The 19,071-nt window shown below is 41.1% G+C and overlaps 1 protein-coding gene across 3 annotated transcripts in view; it reads left to right on the top strand.

Moving 5' to 3' along the window:
- Window positions 1-19,071, top strand: part of ACO1 (aconitase 1, soluble) — a 69,564-nt gene that overhangs the window by 25,727 nt on the left and 24,766 nt on the right. For all 3 annotated transcript variants that reach the window (XM_011948656.1, XM_011948658.1, XM_011948657.1), the window contains 7 exons: window positions 9,445-9,514; window positions 9,943-10,126; window positions 10,666-10,805; window positions 12,476-12,647; window positions 15,207-15,307; window positions 16,424-16,540; window positions 17,686-17,845. In XM_011948656.1, the coding sequence (XP_011804046.1) occupies window positions 9,445-9,514; window positions 9,943-10,126; window positions 10,666-10,805; window positions 12,476-12,647; window positions 15,207-15,307; window positions 16,424-16,540; window positions 17,686-17,845 (944 nt within the window). The remainder of the gene's footprint in view (window positions 1-9,444; window positions 9,515-9,942; window positions 10,127-10,665; window positions 10,806-12,475; window positions 12,648-15,206; window positions 15,308-16,423; window positions 16,541-17,685; window positions 17,846-19,071) is intronic.

Genomic DNA, 19,071 nt, shown 5'->3' with positions numbered 1-19,071 from the left:
CTTTTTTTTTTTTTTTTATTATACTTTAAGTTCTAGGGTACATGTGCATAACGTGCAGGTTTGTTAACCTTATTCCTTTTTTGATCCCAAGTAACTGTTGCATATCTAGCAATCTCTGCCTCTCCACGTGGGTTTCCATAATGCCTATCCCTTTCTTTCTCTGTGTTTCTTCTTTTGTTTGGGATATCCTCTTCTCTCTTCCTGCCAAATCTTACCTGTCCTTTAAGGCCAGCTTATATCTTATTCTGTTAAGAATCCTTTACTTTCCAGCTTACAAAGCTCCCTGTTCTTCAGTTTGCCAGATGATTTAGTGTCCTGAGTGGGCCTATAGTCCTTGAAGGGAAATTGTCACTTGAGTTGCCTTGGTAAATAGACTCTCAGCTCCCTGAATGCAAGAGCTGAGCAGATAAATAGGCATTTAATATCCTAAACTGAGTGACCTTGAAATTATTCTTCAATTTAGTGAAAATCTTAGTAAGCTTGAATATAGACACCTAATGGTCTATAACACCTTTAGGTGGGGAAAAACTAAACAACTCTGAGGATAGGTTTTTGTTTTTTTAAATCCATCCCCACATCCTTGGCATCCAAAGGTGTGCATATTAAAATGTCTTCATTGGCCACGTACAGTGGCTCATGCCTGTAATCCCAGCACTTTGGAAGGCTGAGGCAGGAGGATCGCTTGAGCCTAGGAGTTTGATACCAGCCTGGGCAACTTAGGAAGACCACATCTCTACAAATAACTTTTTAAAAATTAGCCACGTGTGGTGGTGTGTGCCTATGTGATCCCAGCTACTTAGGAGGCTGAGGCAGGAGGATCACCTGAGCCCAGGAGGTTAGGCCGTGCATACCAGTTGGGTGACAGAGCAAGACCTTGTCTTAAAAAAAAAAAAAGAAAAAAATCTTAATAAAGAAAATGTTTTACAAAGAAGAGAACTGAACATGTGAATATGTAGTGAACTAGCAACTTAGGCCTGGCCTCTTAACAAACTTTAAAAGTGAATACTTCTTAATCAAAATATATGTACCATTTGTAATCCTAGCCCATTGAAGAGATGACTAAGTTTTGTGAGATTAGGAGCCAAGTAGTAATGGTCAATTTTCCTGACTCAGTTTATTTTAATGAGCTTTAATCCCTAAATCTCACTCTCTAAAAGCCTTTGCTTTAAGTTGGACATGTTGGGAGTGAGTCTTTGGGTTAAAATGGCATCAGGATGTTAAACATTGTTATATAGCCCCAGTCTTTTGTAAGATATACAAAAAGGCATAGAAAATAGAATCTAAGAGAAGCACTTAGTGATTTGATAGGGCCTATAAAAGTACCTGATGGCCGGACACGGTGACTCACGCCTGTAATCCCATCACTTTGGGAGGCCAAGGCGGGTGGATCACGAGGTCAGATCAAGACCATCCTGGCGAACACGGTGAAACCCCATCTCTACTGAAAATACAAAAAAATTAGCCGGGTATGGTGGTGGGCGCCTGTAGTCCCAGCTACTTGGGAGGCTGAGGCAGGAGAATGGCATGAACCCGGGAGGCGGAGCTTGCAGTAAGCAGAGATAGCATGACTGCACTCCAGCCTGGGCAACAGAGGGAGACTCCGTCTCAAAAAACAAAGAGTACCTGATGAAGTTAAACTTGAAAAAAAAAAAACAACAATCTAGTCATCTTTGCCCTTTGGATCAAAATGGTAATCGACAGATGGGATTGAAGTCAGAAGAAACTCTACCATTTGTCCTTTTCTCCAAAAGGCAGAATTTATACCAGCCAAAACCATGAAGATTTCAATGTAGAGATAGGTGTAAAAAAATCAGCTATTGCTGTATAACCCCAGAATCTCAGCAGCAGGCAACAATCAGAATTTATTTCTTACACGTCTTCTAGTTGTCTGGGAGGTCAGCTGACCTAAGTGAGCACAGTTGGGCAGCTCTGCTTTGCGCTGCAGTAGCCAGGTTGGCAGCTTACACTGAACCATACATCTGCGGGGCAGCCGGGACAACTCTGTTCCATGTGTGTTTCTTTTGGGGTCCAGGCTAAAGGAGAAAGTCGCTGTCTTGTGACCACAGAGACTCAAGTGGGCAAGTAGAAACACACAATATCTCTAAGGCGTAACTAAGGACCAGCACAGCATCACTTCTGTTCACGGTGCCACTGATCAAAGCAAATCACAGGGTTGAGCCCAAAGCTGGGATGGGGAAATACAGTTCACCCATCTTCAGTGGAAGTAACTGCAAGATAACACAGCAAGAGTTTTGATACAGGGAGGGCAATCAGTTATTTTTAAGAGGCTATTACCTTAACCTAGAAGTATGACTACCTAAAGTTGTCAAAACAACCATCAGTGGGAAAAGAAATAACTTTTCCATATACAGGGCTAGAAACTGATTAGTGGAGGGAGCAGTTCTTATGAATGTTTAAAAGTTTTAGAAGGAAATCTATGTGTATCAGATGTCTTGATGAGACTAAATTTAGAAGCAACGAATGAAACAAAAAAGGAAAACAGCTATAGATTTAGTTACTTCAAAGTTAAGAGAAAATAACTTGAAAAATATGGCAAACTGTTAATATACTTAATAAATGGAGTATCTGTAATCCATTTAGGAAAATAATACGTCCCTGAAGATAAATGGGCAAAGGGAAGTGGACATTTCATAATAAAAGGAAAGGCAGATGGTAGTAAACAGTATATAAAGGCTTTTCAATCTCACAAGTAATAAAAAAGTAAATATTTGAGATGTCATTTTCTTACTGATATAGTTGACATTAGAAAATAAACATTAATTATGAAGGTGTTATAAGGGAGACAGTTTTATACACTGCTGATAGCCCTATAAATTAGAAATGAGGATTAAAGCAATATATGTTAAGACCTTAGAAATTTCTGTATCCTTTGTCCTGGAATTTCTACTTCCAAGCATACCTTTTATATCATTTATTTATTTATCTATTTTTTGAGACAGAGTCTCACTCTGTTCCCTAGACCAGGGTGACGTGATCACAGTTCAGTGCAGCCTTGCCTCCTGGGCTTAAGCAATCCTCACACTTCAGCCTTCTGAGTAGCTGTGGTCACAGGCATGTGCCGCTACATCTAGCTAATCTGAATAGCTGACTTCAGAGAAAACTTAATGGCCAATAATGTTTATTAAAGTATTATTTATAAAGACAGAGTCTCACTCTGTTCCCTAGACCAGGGTGACGTGATCACAGTTCAGTGCAGCCTTGCCTCCTGGGCTTAAGCAATCCTCACACTTCAGCCTTCTGAGTAGCTGTGGTCACAGGCATGTGCCACTACATCTAGCTAATCTGAATAGCTGACTTCAGAGAAAACTTAATGGCCAATAATGTTTATTAAAGTATTATTTATAAATGAAGCCTAGAAACATTCTAAATGTCCAACAAAAAATGGCTTATTAAATTATGGTATACTCCTGAAGTGAATCATTAGGTAACCTTTAGAGTTTTATGAAGTCTTTAATAACACTTGGAACATGATCACATTGTAGCTGAATGAGCCAGATGCTACATTGCATATGTAGAGTGACATAAGCTACATGGAAAATGATGCAGGAATTAAAAGATTGGAAAGGGTGCCAAGTTGCAAAGCAGTTATCTCCGGCATTGTAACTGTCTTCATTTTCCTAATAAGAAGCTATTATTTTTATAATTAAGTCATTTAAGAATATGAAATCACTCAAAGGGAAACAAAAACACCTTTATTTGCTTCTCTGGGGATGTAACTGAGTTCCAGGCAGCCTCAAAATAAATTTAGAAAATGGTCTTTCTCCAGTTAATATTGCTAACATCCAAACCAGATAAATTCAGGATAAAGAGAAATCTACTTTGTCCCCTGAATTGATTGATGGTTCTTGGAACAGACCATGTACTCACCAGCTCTTCCCTTTCCTTTGGACTCTGAACCTCTCCTAAGGCCATATGTCTTCCCCCACCTTCCTTTTTTTCTAAATCACGTGAACTCATTTAATGTTTTGGTTTCAAATGGAAGAGTTTAAAATATATGCGTAAAATGTTATCCTGTTTGAGATAGGATAAAGACCCACTTCAGAAGTTATGAAAGTAGCCATAAATTCATGCCTAATTTCATCTTTCTTGGAGACTTTCGTTAATGTTGATGAGTTTACCTTCATTTCGCTCGCCTAGAAGGTGAAAGTACAGGTAGAGACAGAATTGTAATACAGTTTTCATGTCTAAACTCTATTGACTCAAAATTCAAAGAGCTCATTACTGTTAATACATCTTAAACTTGGGTCATCACCAAGTTCACTGTAATTTTTTTTTTTTTTTAGACCTTGACTCTAATCAACTGTGGTTTCAATTTTTTGTAGACCTTTTTCATTTACATCATGTACTGAAAACAGAAACAGCAAAATCCAAGAGTGAGCTTTGACCTAGATTGATAACCAAATCTAGCAAACCCACATATATATATAAAATTAGAGTGAATACTGGCCGGACATGGTGGCTCACGCCTGTAATCCCAGCACTTTGGGAGGCTGAGGCAGGCAGATCACGAAGTCAGGAGATCAAGACCATCCTGTCCAACATGGTAAAACCATGTCTCTATTAAAATACAAAAAATTAGCTGGGCATGGTGGTGTGTGCCTGTAGTCCCAGCTACTCAGGAGGCTGAGGCAGGGGAATCGCTTGAATCCAGGAGGTGGAGGTTGCAGTGAACCGAGATTGCGCCACTGCACTCCAGCCTGGTGACAGAGTGAGATTCCATCTAAAAAAAAACATTTCTTTTAGAAGTGTTTTTATTGGTGGTATTTTGTTTTTATTTCTTGAGTTTTTTTTGCAGTTTAACCTCATGATCTCTCTCCTCATTTTTGTAAGGAATTAAATGTGATGTCTCAACTCTGTGAAACTGTGTGCTGTGGGCTAATTTCCAGCTCTGTTTCTAGAAATGAGTGAGAAAAACTGGGTACAGTGTGGTAGAGTGGTAAATATCTCAGTTAAATGTTTATAAGCCCTTTGCCTAGTTTGAATAATACTAATTAGCTTCACACCCTCTTTAGAAGTTGAAGTTTTAACACATTATTGTGATATTTTACAAAGTTACCTCACTTTTTTGTTGTTGTTGTTCCTTCAACAAGAATTTCATAACAGTGGCCGGGCGCGGTGGCTCACGCCTGTAATCCCAGCACTTTGGGAAGCCGACGCGGGCGGATCACGAGGTCAGGAGATTAAGACCATCCTGGCTAAAATGGTGAAGCCCCGCGTCTCTACTAAAAATACAAAAATTAGCCGGCGTGGTACCAGGCGCCTGTAGTCCAGCTACTTGGGAGGCTGAGGCTAGGGAATGGTGTGAACCCGGGAGGCGGAGCTTGCAGTGAGCCGAGATTGCGCCACTGCACTCCAGTCTGGGCGACACACCAAGACTTAGTCTCAAAAAAAAGAATTTCATAACAGTTTCTGACCAGATTTCATTAATGTGAAAACTATCTCCATGTTAATACTGTCTGTGAATTTCTGGAGCTCCATTAAATGTAATTCTCAGAAACTGAACTACATTCAATTCTGAATTCAAATTAAGTAACTAAGAAATTTCCTCTTTAGTCTGTGAGGCCATTCACGTTTAGAGACCTTATTAAAAGCTCACTAGATTAGACTAATTTAGGAAAGTTCTGAGTGGTAGAAAATTCTGAATGCTAGGTCTATTTATTCATTCCAGTAACTAGAACTAGGCTAATTGAGCCAAGCTCCATATAATAGATGTTTTGTTTTCCTGAGTAAATAGGGTTTTACCTGGAATTACTGTATCATGAAACAGTCTAAGCATTTCTGGCTTCTGCACGTCCTGTGAACATGTTACTTCCATCAAACTGATACCCCAGCATTTTCTGGGGTAAACGTTCTCTCATCAGTCATCAGTCATGCTTCTGCTGTGAGAAGCTCTGTCATCCTCCTGGTGCTGGAGGGTAGAAGATCAGGGACAATGACTAGCAGTCCATAAGTGCTCACAGTATAGCAAAAGAGATGGGGAGGAGAGGCAGGGGCCACATGTGGTTATGATCTCATCTGTAGTGCTAGAAATCAATGTCAGAGATGCTTTCCTTTTTTTAAAAAAATTAAATCCATTTAGCAGATCTATTACGTGCCAGTATTTATTCCAGAAACAGGTTATAGTTTAGAAGGGGAGAGAAATTAGTGAACACACAGCTTTCATGCAGTTGGTCAGTGTAGTCACCACGGAGAAGGGGCAAATCTTCCTGATCTGGGGAGTCTGCAGGTTTTTCAAGGACTGTCACCTGATCTGGATCCTGAAGCCTGTTTAGGAGAGAAGAGCTGGAAAAGACTTTCCACTCAGCACAAATAGAGCATGTAAAGGCATGAGGAAAGTGGGGGTGGGAAGAGCATGCTGACTACAGTGCGGCTGAAGCTGAGAGCTTGGACTGGAGGCTAGGAGAGAGCTTATAAAGGATGGCTGAGGTCAGGTTGAAGGACTTGGGTTTTTAAAACAAGGAATTTTTACTTTATTAGAAAATGGGAAGCCATTGGTAGATTCAAACTGGTTTGTGATGATTTATATTTTAGAAATGATTCAGGTAACCATACCAAAGGTAGATTGCATGGCCTCACAGGGCAGCTAGTTGGGAGGCTATTTCTGGAATAAATACCTTGATAGCTATAGGTACTAAGTGGTGGGAAAAGAGCTCATTAGATATGGACAGACAGGGAAGAGGAACAGATTTAGGAAAGAAAGCCCAGCATCAGGGTTTGACCCGTTGAGTTTGTGGTGCCTGAAGTATTCTTGATGCGCATGCCCAAAACACACTGGAAACAGATCTGGATGTAGAGACAGGTGGGAACTGGAGGGACGCAGCACTCAGCATTCTATTGAGAAGGTCGAGATGAGGGCCTGGAGGAGTAGCTGTGTCTCGTCCAGAGGGTCCACAGAGTCTGCTGATGCTGGTGTCAGTGCAGGTGTCCTGCCTTGTTCTGCTATCCTGGGGTCCCTCCTTTCTCTCTCTCTTTTGCTCTTCTCGAACATGTACACACATTCACAGACACTCATTCACTCAGGCAGGGATCTGCAGACTTTTTCTAGAAAGGGCCAATAGCAAATACTTTAGGCTTTGCTGGCCACATGCTGTCTCTGTCACATATTCTTCCCCCGCAACACCCCAGCCTTTAAAAATGTAAAAATCATCCTTCATTTCAGGGCCACGCATATATGGGCATTGGGCCACATTTGGCCCATGGGCTAGTTTGTAGACCCCTGTAAGGCAGTCTCTGGAAATGATCCTATTAAAGCAACCAACACTTGTCTTGGAGAATACTGATATCAAGAGAAAAAAAAGTCAGTGTGGTAGCCAACTATGTTTTCTTTTTCTTTTTTCTTTTTTTTTTTTGAGACAGAGTCTTGCTCTTTCGCCCAGGCTGGAGTGCAGTGGCGTGATCTCAGCTCACTGCAACCTCCACCTCCCGAGTTCAAGCAATTCTCCTGCCTCAGCCTCCTGAGTAACTGGGATTGCAGACGCACGCCACCACGCCTGGCTAATTTTTCTATTTTTAGTAGAGACGGAGTTTCACCATGTTGGCCAACCTGGTCTTGAACTCCTTACCTCGTGATCTGCCCACCTCAGCCTCCCAAAGTGCTGGGATTACAGGCATGAGCCACTGTGCCCGGCTCCAGATGTGTTTTCTATGAGGTAAATAACACGTGCTTCCAGTCCTTTTTTTCCCCAAGGAGTGTCTGACCATCTTGCTCAGGCTGACTTACCATCATCCTTCAGACTACATTGATACCATGTCGTTCTGGAAAGCATTCCAGTCCCCTCAACCCCCACCCCTGGCTGAGTTCATGGCCCATTCCAAGTGCTCCCATGGCACCCTGTGCTTCCCATACCAGGCAGTGATGATTACATTCTTTTGCAGTTGCCCTCTCACCAAACTCAGTGCAACAGTGGGCAGTGAGCACGCAGCTTTCGCACCATTGCATTTTCAGCATGTAGCACATGGCAGGCTCTGCGAGGGTGGATGATCAGAGTGGGTGAGAAGCAGAGTATCATGGTCAAAGCAGAAAGCCCCAGGGCAAGTCAGACCTCGGCTCAGATAACAGTACTGTGTTATCATCTAACTTTGGGCAACTTTAACCTTTCTGTGCCTCAGCTGCTGCTTCCAGACACTGAGGAAGACAGTAGTATCAGCTGCTGCTTCCAGACACTGAGGATGACAGTAGTATTTATGTGAGGGGTTGTGATGATGAGTTCACATGTGTAAAGCTCTGAGCACCCATAACGTAATGTTGCCTTTTAGCTCTTGCTGTTACTGTGGTGGTGTTACTAATAATGGTGACTGTGCCACCATTACTGCCACAGTCTCTGTAACTATGACAGGAAGGCTGTGTGGTATAGGGATTAAAGGATTGTGTCAACTCGGGGGTCAGACGGCCAGGGTTTCAATCCCAGTTCCACCATTTACTAGTTTCTGTGGTCCTGAGCAAGTTTCTTAACCTCTCCGTGTCTCAGTTTCCCCACTTGAAAAATGTGGCTATTAGTTGCACCTGACTCAAAGGGATATTATGGAGACTGAATGAGAAAATTAACATAAAGCATTTAGAATAGTTGCTGGCTCCTAGTAGTGTCAATAAGTGTTAACTACTGGGTACTAGAAAGTAGTTATCCAGTACTTCATTAGTTAATGAAGTCTGACTTTGGTCTTAGCTGTGAATTTTACTAGCCTTTCCTGTGTTCACTCAATCCTGTGATACATAGTTTACAAGCACATTTTGTGTGCTGCATCTGCGATCTTGTGACTATGACTTCTTCTACCTTGACTCAAAACAATGCAGTTTGATTTTTAAAATCCTAGAAAATCATCTTGGTGCCCTATGTTGTCCTGATGGACTGAATGACCTTGAGTAAATCTTAGTGTATAATCTGTGGTTCACAGACGTTATCAGGTGACACCATCTTCCTCATAAACCGTGGTCCTACACACAGGAGATTGTGATTCTATAAGCTACTGATCCTGTCAGCATTGCTAGTTTTCCGTCTCCCAACATAGAGATGAAAATGCCAACCCAGACACAGCCCAGGTTAGAGAGGTGTTATAATGAGGTCATGAATGAGGAGTATAGAAACAAGAGTTCTTTAAATGTCCAAGCTACTTGTTGTCATATAATGTCTTGAGTCTGTTCCTAAGAGTCAGACTAGGATTAGATTAGTTTTAACTTGAATTCAGTTCCATGTTTTCTGCCTACCATATTTAAAGGCCTTGTAGGAATCACTTGAACCAAACAATAATTACTCTTTTTACTTTCACTAGTTACCTCTCCTGTTCCACACTGTAAGTAGTCACGAGTGAAATTATCACTCAGCAAGCAAGGAGATGCAATTCCATTTTGTTTCTTCACCACCAATAAATTTGACCACGAACATGTTAAGCCTCAAATTGTATACATTTAATTTTTCTCTCTGACAGGGCAGACAGTTTACAGAAGAATCAAGACCTGGAATTTGAAAGAAATAGAGAGCGATTTGAATTTTTAAAGGTATGGGCAGGGTCTGGTTCCATCGTTTGGTTTTCTTTTCTTTTTTTTTTGAGGCGGAGTCTCGCTCTGTCGCCCGGACTGGAGTGCAGTGGCCGGATCTCAGCTCACTGCAAGCTCCGCCTCCCGGGTTTACGCCATTCTCCTGCCTCAGCCTCCGGAGTAGCTGGGACTACAGGCGCCCGCCACCTCGCCCGGCTAGTTTTTGTATTTTTAGTAGAGACGGGGTTTCACCGTGTTAGCCAGGATGGTCTCGATCTCCTGACCTCGTGATCCGCCCGTCTCGGCCTCCCAAAGTGCTGGGATTACAGGCTTGAGCCACTGCGCCCGGTTTTCTTTGTATGTGGGGTACGAGGGAGAGATGCCAAGAAGATGGGCTGAGTAGAAGTACTTCACGTGTTCATAGTGTTCTTTCCATTTGTCAATCCCAGTGGGGTTCCCAGGCTTTTCACAACATGAGGATTATTCCCCCTGGCTCAGGAATCATCCACCAGGTGAATTTGGAATATTTGGCAAGAGTGGTATTTGATCAGGATGGATATTATTACCCAGACAGCCTCGTGGGCACAGACTCACACACTACCATGATTGATGGCTTGGGCATTCTTGGTTGGGGTGAGTGTTCTTCCCAGTTTCTATTCCATATATGCTGTTTTGGGGCATGCACTTTAATTCACTTTGATTCTATTACATCTCAGTAACATGAATTTACATGACCACAAGTTTCCGAGAGGTATTTTTGTCAGTTTTGTCACTGGTGTTTTTCCAGTGCCAAGAGAATCACTTTGCACCTAGCAGGCACTCAGTAGTTATACTTGGAAGAATGAACAGGAGCAAGGGGTTAGGGACATTTAGCATACATGAAAGTCACCTGGGATGTTAACAACAGAGACTCCCAAAGCTTACTCTTCTTTGCATGTGGCACCGAGGGGATTTTGATACAGGTGTTTGGGGGACCATGCTTTGAGAAACACTTGTTTAAAAATTCTATAAAGGAAAATAGAGAAAAAACAGCTGTTCTTTATAGAAACATAACTCTGTACCAATTAAACATTGTAACTGGGTTTATTACCTGTTAATGTCACTCAATTTATACCTGAGAGATAGAGTAAGGAGTGATGAAAGCATTTTTCCGGTCATGCCGTTCATTGCAGGTGTTGGTGGTATTGAAGCAGAAGCTGTCATGCTGGGTCAGCCAATCAGTATGGTGCTTCCTCAGGTGATTGGCTATAGGCTGATGGGGAAGCCCCACCCTCTGGTAACATCCACTGACATTGTGCTCACCATTACCAAGGTAACAATATGCAACCTCTTCTGTGGTCTTGGAAAGTCACAATTATAGCTTTCCAAATGGAGGGAATAAATAATGGAATCTTTTTTGGTTTCCAAGTGCTCTAGCAATGCTAGGAAACCAGGTTGATGATTTTAAAAGGAGATGAGGTAAGGGGAGTATTCTTTGTTTAGATAATTATGTTTATTTTCTTCTAGTATTGCTGCATTGATCTTTTTCGTAAAGGAAAATTTTTAAACTGTGAAATAGTTCAATGATACAGAAATTAAGATGGCATTCATATGCCCACCACCTAGATTTAACAGATGATACCATTTTGTCATAGTTGCTTCAAAGCTCTCTGTTTTTAAAGAAATATGTAATATCTGTGGCTAAAGCCACATTCTCCATTTCTAGAAATAATCACTATCCTGAGGTTGTAAGAATCATTCCCATGTTTGTGTTTATGCTTTCACTACATGTTTTCCACATGGTTCTTCCTTTTATGCAAATAGCAAGGTAGTTCCATAAATAGAGTTTTACTTTTTAAATTCTCTTCTCTGTATTATAAGTTACATTATTGTAACATATGTCACCAAGCTGGAAAGTATTAGGCTTTTTCTGTAGCTGTTAGAGGAGATCATCTTTTTCTGTGATTTATTTGTTTTGTAAAAAGAAGGCCATTTCATTTTGGAAGACGCTTGGCAAAGCAATGGTTTTTAATGATCACAAACATAATTTTTCCTGCTTTTAATGTTTGGAGGCTGGGGTCTTTTGCACGGACACACTATTGTTAAAGTGCAAAACACATTTCCATTTGATTTAATTTTTGTGAAATTTGGAATTGGATTTATTTGAATGCCATAGCTTATCACAAATGTCTGTGCACTGTTCTTCAGATGTGGAATACTACAGGACTTCCTCACAAAATTTGGCAGAATCCCATATAACCAAAAGAGCCCATCTATGTGGTTGTGGCTAGAAACTGGCTTTATGCGGAGCTAAGTCAGTCACTGTGGCCTCACTCCTGGCTGGTGCCTTGTGTGGAAAAGATATGGGGATCTTTTGGTTACATTTGACTTATACTTGTAGCATGAATTTTGTTCATTATGCCTTTGAAAAGTTATTTTTTTAACTAGTGCAAGTAGATATTTAGGTTGAAAGAATTTAATATGTAACACTTCCAGATGCTTCCAATGATCTCATTAGAGAGGGAAAGAGAATGTTTCTCATTTTGAAATATTTTTCTTAATATCATTTGTATTTTGGGCACACTTTGTCTTTTTATAAATAAGAACTATTTGACATCATCTTAGATTTATAGGAGAGTTAGTATAAAGAGTACAGAGAATTCCTGTTATCTTTCTCCCAGCTTCCCATAATGTTAACATCTTAAATAACCATGGCACGTTTATCAAAACTAAGAAGTTAACATTGGTGTGGTACTCTTAACTACAGGCTTTACCAGTTTTTTCAGTAATGTCCCTTTTCTGCTCCAGAATTCAATCCAGGATACCATGTTGCATTTAGTTGGCATTGCTTTTTAAGTTTTGAAAGTGATCATAAATGTGTTGGGCTAATGTATTGTTTGGGTTTACTGACAAGACTAGTTTATAAGAAGTGCAAGATGGTAGTTCTGCATTTTGAATGTGGGCCGTCAGCTCTCCAACTTTTCTGTTGTTTCTGCTGCTTAGCACCTCCGCCAGGTTGGGGTGGTGGGCAGATTTGTCGAGTTCTTCGGGCCAGGAGTAGCCCAGTTGTCCATTGCTGACCGAGCTACAATTGCTAACATGTGTCCAGAGTATGGAGCAACTGCTGCCTTTTTCCCAGTTGACGAAGTTAGTATCACATACCTGGTACAAACAGGTAAGTGAAGGGCCCTGAAAGCACAGGGCTCTTTGTAAAAGTTCAATGAAACACTGAGAATCTGAGCACTGCCTTCTGCCTCTGCCCAACAGAAGGCACTGGATTACAGTTACACAATTTTTTTTTTTCTCCATGGAGTCAAAATGGGTTTTTGGGATTTAAGGAGTTAATATGAGATGGAGATGGTATGGCCAATAGAAAGAGCTCAGAGATTACAGAAGCCTGGATATTTATACTGGTCCTCTACTACTAGCTTTTTTGACATTAAACAAGTGATCTTAGTAATGGTTACTGCTGTCTTTTGGGTACTTGCTGTGTACCAGGTACCTGGTATGTATTTGCTGTCAACCTCTTTACAAATCTGTAGGGTAGGTTGATTGACTAGTTAATTAACATTAGAGAAAACTGGGGATCAGAGAAGTGTTCATACCCAAGGCTAATAAATAGCAGAGTCAGAAGCCAACCCTGCAACTGCCTGGCTCCAAACAGGAACAGCACTCTGCAACACCCCTCTCAGGGATGTCCAAAAAATGAAATGAGGCCAGGCACGGTAGCTCACTCCTGTAATCCCACCACTTTCAGAGGCCAAGACAGGCAGATCACCTGAGGTAAGGAGTTCAAGACCAGCCTGGCCAACATGGTGAAACTCCCGGGAGGCGGAGGTTGTGGTGAGCTGATCTCGCACCACTGCACTCCAGCCTAGGCAACAGAGAAAGACTGTCTCAAAAAAAAAAAAAAAAAAAAGAAAAGAAAAGAAATGAGAGGCTGCATATGAAGGCATTTTAAATCATTGACAGATCTTTAACTCTGTATTTTTAGAAATTTGACTTTTAACTTTGAGAAAGCTATAAAATGTGTTTCTCAATTTAAAAACATTAACTCTTCATTCAGTCATTCATTTAGCAAATTATCAACATCTGGTCTAGTTCCCAAAGCTATGGCAGTGAACAAGATTATAAAATAAAGTCCCTGCCATCAGGTAGCTTACTTTCTAGTGACGAGGGAGGACAGTGAACAAGTGAACAAATGTGTAAGTGTGATATAATGAAAAAGAAAGGGGAGGTGGCTGAAGTACCCCAGAGGTGTTTGTGCAGATGTCTGGATGAAGTGAAGGGATAGCCACGGGAAGGGTTTCATGAGAATCTTACAGACTCCAAATAAATCTTAGTCTTCTCCCATAGCCTGAGGAAATTCCTCTAGAAATAGCAAAGATTGTGATGAAAAAGTTTATTTAAAAAAAGTTTTTATTAAATATAAGCATATTGAAATTGATTAATACATCTTTTTTCCCCCAAAGGATTTTAAGTGAAAAAGATAAAGAACTAAAAGAACAGAATAAGTAATTGAGGGAATCAACCTAAAGAAGAGAAGGGATAGTGTGCTGGATAGAGGGGCAAAAGCTTTGAGATGGATCTAGAGGGAAGGTTAACTGGTTAGTTCCCGTGGTGCTGCAGGTGGCCATTATACTTCTTGGTGATCCAGTGCCAAATTTGTAACATCTATTAAATTGAAACAAACATATTGGTTCAGAAGAGTGTAGCCCTTTCTCACAATAAACCCTGAGAGACATTTCTCCTGTTCATCTTCATGAAGAGCATGGCATGGGGTGTAGTAAACAGCGGGCTCGACAACAGGTCAGGATACAAATACATTAGTGAAGCTCATACAGCTGTCTTTTATGAGGTCTGTGCTGAGAGCTAATGACGTTTACAATTCAGCTAAAACAAGCAGACAAAAAATTCTCATCAGTGGTAGGATCAAACCTTCTGTTTCTAACCATCAGAGAAATTGTGGACGGCATGTCCGTTGGTCATACTTCATGAGTATTATCTCCTACACCGGAATCTTGATAAGAGTTAAATAGCAAAGGGCTCAAGGTCATATTCCTGGTGATGCAGCATCCTGAGTTAAGACTTTGAACTTCTGGGTCAAGCTCAGGTTTGGATTTTGGTTCTGCCGTTTACTGGCTGTGTTACATGAGAAAGTTACTTAGTCTTCTTGAGCCACCATTTCCTCATCTATAAATGGGAATAATAATTGTATCATAAGACTGTGATAAAGGATTAGAGATTGAGGTAATACATTTAAAAGGTTTAGGGCACAGTGCCCAGAAAGTGCTCAGTAGCCAATGGTTTCGGGTGGGGTTGGGATGGGTTTTAATTTTAACAATAAAATCATGTGGAATGCTGAGTCTTTGTGGCCAGTTGAAGGCAAATGCATAGGCATGCTTTCACAATTAGCTCAGGCGCAAGATTCTCTTAATTAAAGGCTATACCCAAAAAGAGGGGGGTTATCTGTAGATAGAACCAGAATCTTTTTCAGAAAACAGTCACTTTGATAGGAACAGCACATTCATCAATGGCCCCTAATAAAAAGCAGCATCAGGGGGAGAGTTAAACCATTAGCGTGGAAGCCGAAAAATCGACAGAGCCGTTGGTGTGTGTGTAAGTGCAGCATATGTTGTGTACTTACATAATTGCTGATGGAAGTATCAGTTTATAAACTTCAACCAGGAAATACTAACCTATGTTATTTGTTATTCCTTAAAATGCCTTTTAGGTCGTGATGAAGAAAAAGTACAGTACATTAAAAAATATCTTCAGGCTGTAGGAATGTTTCGAGATTTCAACGACCCTTCTCAAGACCCAGACTTCACCCAGGTGCCTTCCACTGCGCATGTATTTCCTCTTCTGCAAGCCTGCGATTTTAGTTGTGTTTTTTCTTGGGGGAATGCACTGGTAGGAAATTAGTCACTGCCAAGGCATTACAAAAGAACGGACTGTTAAAAGGTTGAAAAACCAAAAGGATAAGGAAATTGTAAACATAACAGAATAATATAATTTCTTACATTCCTACTGGCTTAATCATTGTAAGTTAAGTGTCCCCCCCCCAATTGAACTACTGATTCATGCCTCTTAATGTGGAAGACCACTGAAAGACTGCTAAAGGAATAAAAATGATACAATGGACTTTGGGGACTCAGGGGAAAGGGTGGGAGGGAGGTGAAGGATAAAAGATTACACATGGGGTGCGATGTATACTGCTCAGGTGATGTATACACCAAAATCTCAGAAATCACCACTAAAGAACTTATTCATGTAACCAAACACCACCTGTTCCTCAAAAATCTATTGAAATATAAAGAAAACTAAAAAGACTTCACTAGTGGAACAAGAGCTGTTTAAAGGCTAAACCATCATTATTATAGACCTAGAAAGAGGTGAAGGTACAAACATGTCAGTAAACTGAATCCACATTTTTCTAGACCACAAGGTAAACTAGACCTGCAACCCTTGTTTGGTTTCTTATTACACTGAGGAAAGGAAATATTCAATTAGACTAAGGCCCATTTCCTGGCGTTGATAACTTAATGGCTGCATCCCTCCCAAATCACCTTAGAAGTGTAATGGTTTATGTATGATTTCAATAGATAACCCACCTTCAACCTAACTTAGCCATGCAAAGTGCGATGAGCTGCTTCCAAGGATGGGTGAGTGGAGGACACTGGGCCTCTGCAGCACCCACCCTGTTCTTTCTGAGAGATGCCAAGGCTGCCTGCCTGTCTCCTGCTAAAGTGCCCATCATGATCTTGTGAAATTAATCACTTAAGATTAATTGAGAGAATTAAGAGAAACATTGGCTTCCTTGTTTTTGAATGTGGTAGTTTATTTGCTTATTTTTATGATTGTGATGTTTTAAATTTTCTGGCATGCTTTGAATTTCCTCTTTGTGGGTATAAGATAAATTCTGTAATTTCTTTTCTTTGGGGTCAACAGGTTGTGGAATTAGATTTGAAAACAGTAGTGCCTTGCTGTAGTGGACCCAAAAGGCCTCAGGACAAAGTTGCTGTGTCTGACATGAAAAAGGATTTTGAGAGCTGCCTTGGAGCCAAGGTAGGGGCCTGTGGGAAGAGGTTGAATCCTCTGGACTCTACCCCGGTGACTCAGTGTCCAGGCTTTCATCCCACTTGACATGAATCTTCCTACAGCCTGATGCTTGAGGGTGTTTATTCTCCCTTCTGAAGTCCTTAATGACTTCCTCCATTAGCCACGAGCCAAGCAGCAAGAGTCATCATAAACACAACTCAATCCACCTTTTTGAGCCCGTCTGCTTTTCGCAGGACCCTCACCACACTGTTTACTCACCCAAGGTTTTCTAACTGTTGTACCTTTGTGCATGCCCCTCCCTGCCTGAAAGTCTCTTCTCCAACTCATCATATTCTGTTCTGTGAACTCCATAAAACTTTGTTCAGATATCAGCTACTCTGCATTGGGTTCTCAGAATCTCATAGCAGAAAGTCACCTTTCCTTATTGGACACTTCATGGTGCTTGGTCTGAAATACTTTGATAGCGTTCCATATTCTTTAACTTACATTGTTGGTATTTTATTTCCATGTATGATTTCTGTTACTAGACTGTACCTTTGAGAACAGGATTTGTGTCAGAATCACCTTGGGAGCCCACAAGGTACCTAGCACAGTATCTTATATGCAGTAGGTTTTCAATGAACATTTCCCAAAGGAATGATTAAGATGTATGATGGATTTTATCTGTGAGACACCAGTATTATGCCAAATATTCCGTTGTGTACTTTGTTTGCACTGTTGATCACAATTAGTTGAATCTGGTCAACATAGCACCTTTTTCTAAATTTCCGTAAGGTTAGAATCCATAGTCTTAATCAGTCCCTATCCATTAAACTGTACAATAAAGTCATTGAGTTCAATTTAGACTAACTTTAAATTTGTAGTTTTAGCATTTACATTTTTGAGGTGGGAAGGAAGTAATTGTTACTAATTTCAGTGCAGAGTAAGACTCAGATATCATGACTGCTTTTCGTAAAGATTTAAAACGAGTAATTTTTCTGTAGTATTTCAGAGTTTACTTGCAGAATTGGCCTTTAAAATTATACTTACCAAAGTATTCCTTCTTCTAAGGTGAGAACCACTGACGATATGTATGTTTTTTCCTCTAGCCAGATATATGTATATCTTATATAAACATATTCCTATATAATACATATTTTCTCTTCTTTTAGCAAGGATTTAAAGGATTCCAAGTTGCTCCCGAACATCATAATGACCATAAGACCTTTACCTATGATAACACTGAATTCACCCTTGCTCATGGTTCTGTGGTCATTGCTGCCATTACGAGCTGCACAAACACCAGTAATCCGTCTGTGATGTTAGGGGCAGGTAAGTGCATTTGACTCCATCCTCATGGTCATCATACACGTGTGTAGGTGGAAATAGCCTGAGACAGGGCCCAGGGCCTTAGCAGAGTTCTAGATGTAGTTCCCTGAACCTCATCTTTTCCAGATACCGATATTTATTGGCCCATAAATATCTACACAATAAATAGTGTCCAAAGCAAAGTTTCCAAAATAGAATGCACACTGCATGATAGTCTGTCTTGAGAATTAACGCGGAAAATAAATAGAGGAAAGCAAAGGAAGCTGGATTTCTGAGAAAGCCTACATTCTCATGTCAGACTTTGGAAGAAAAATAAAGCATTATCACAGACTTTGTTCTTCGTGAAAGCCCTGAGCAGCAGGATTGAGTTCTGACTTGAATGCTGGGAGGTGTTTCTGAATGAGGCACAGGGCACTGGCTGATAAAACCTGGGGCAGCTGACCTGTTCTACAATTCTAGTTAAGTTGTTAATATTTACATATGCGGTTTCCTTACTATAAGGTCTCTTTAGTTTCGAAGTTTTTAGGCATCCCCCAAGCTTCTCTTATATCCGTCCACAGACCAGACAGTGTCAACAGTTCGTTTCTATGAAGCAGACACAGGCATTAGGAAAACCTTCTTTGCCTGAGCCCATATATTGCCACCTAAGCTTTCCCTGTCTGGTCTGGAGCAAACCACTCTTTTTTTTTTTTTTTTTTTTTTTTTGAGACGGAGTCTCCCTCTGTCGCCCAGGCTGGAGTGCAGTGGCCGGATCTCAGCTCACTGCAAGCTCCGCCTCCCGGGTTCACGCCATTCTCCCGCCTCAGCCTCCCGAGTAGCTGGGACTACAGGCGCCTGCCACCTCGCCTGGCTCGTTTTTTTGTATTTTTTAGTAGAGACGGGGTTTCACTGTGTTAGCTAGGATGGTCTTGATCTCCTGACCTCGTGATCTGCCCGTCTCGGCCTCCCAAAGTGCTGGGATTACAAGCTTGAGCCACCGCGCCCGGCCACAAACCACTCTTCTGTGGACAAGTCACCAGCTTGTCTGTGGCTTTTTGTCCCCTCATGCCCGCACCCCCACTGCTCATGTTTTTGTTACTTCTGTGATACTTCCTAAGGCAGAGCACCCAGTCCAGTAGCAGTCTCTGTATCTGCCAAAGTCCAGCAGATCTTCCACTTCAAGATACATCTGAACATTCGATTTTTACTTCTCTGCTGACTGTTCCTTGCCAGCCAGCACACAGTTGATA

This window comes from Colobus angolensis, unplaced genomic scaffold (assembly GCF_000951035.1).
Source record: "Colobus angolensis palliatus isolate OR3802 unplaced genomic scaffold, Cang.pa_1.0 Scaffold281, whole genome shotgun sequence".
Lineage (NCBI taxonomy): Eukaryota > Metazoa > Chordata > Mammalia > Primates > Cercopithecidae > Colobus > Colobus angolensis.
Note: the sequence above shows the minus strand (reverse complement) of the source record. Positions and strands in the feature narration are given on the sequence as shown.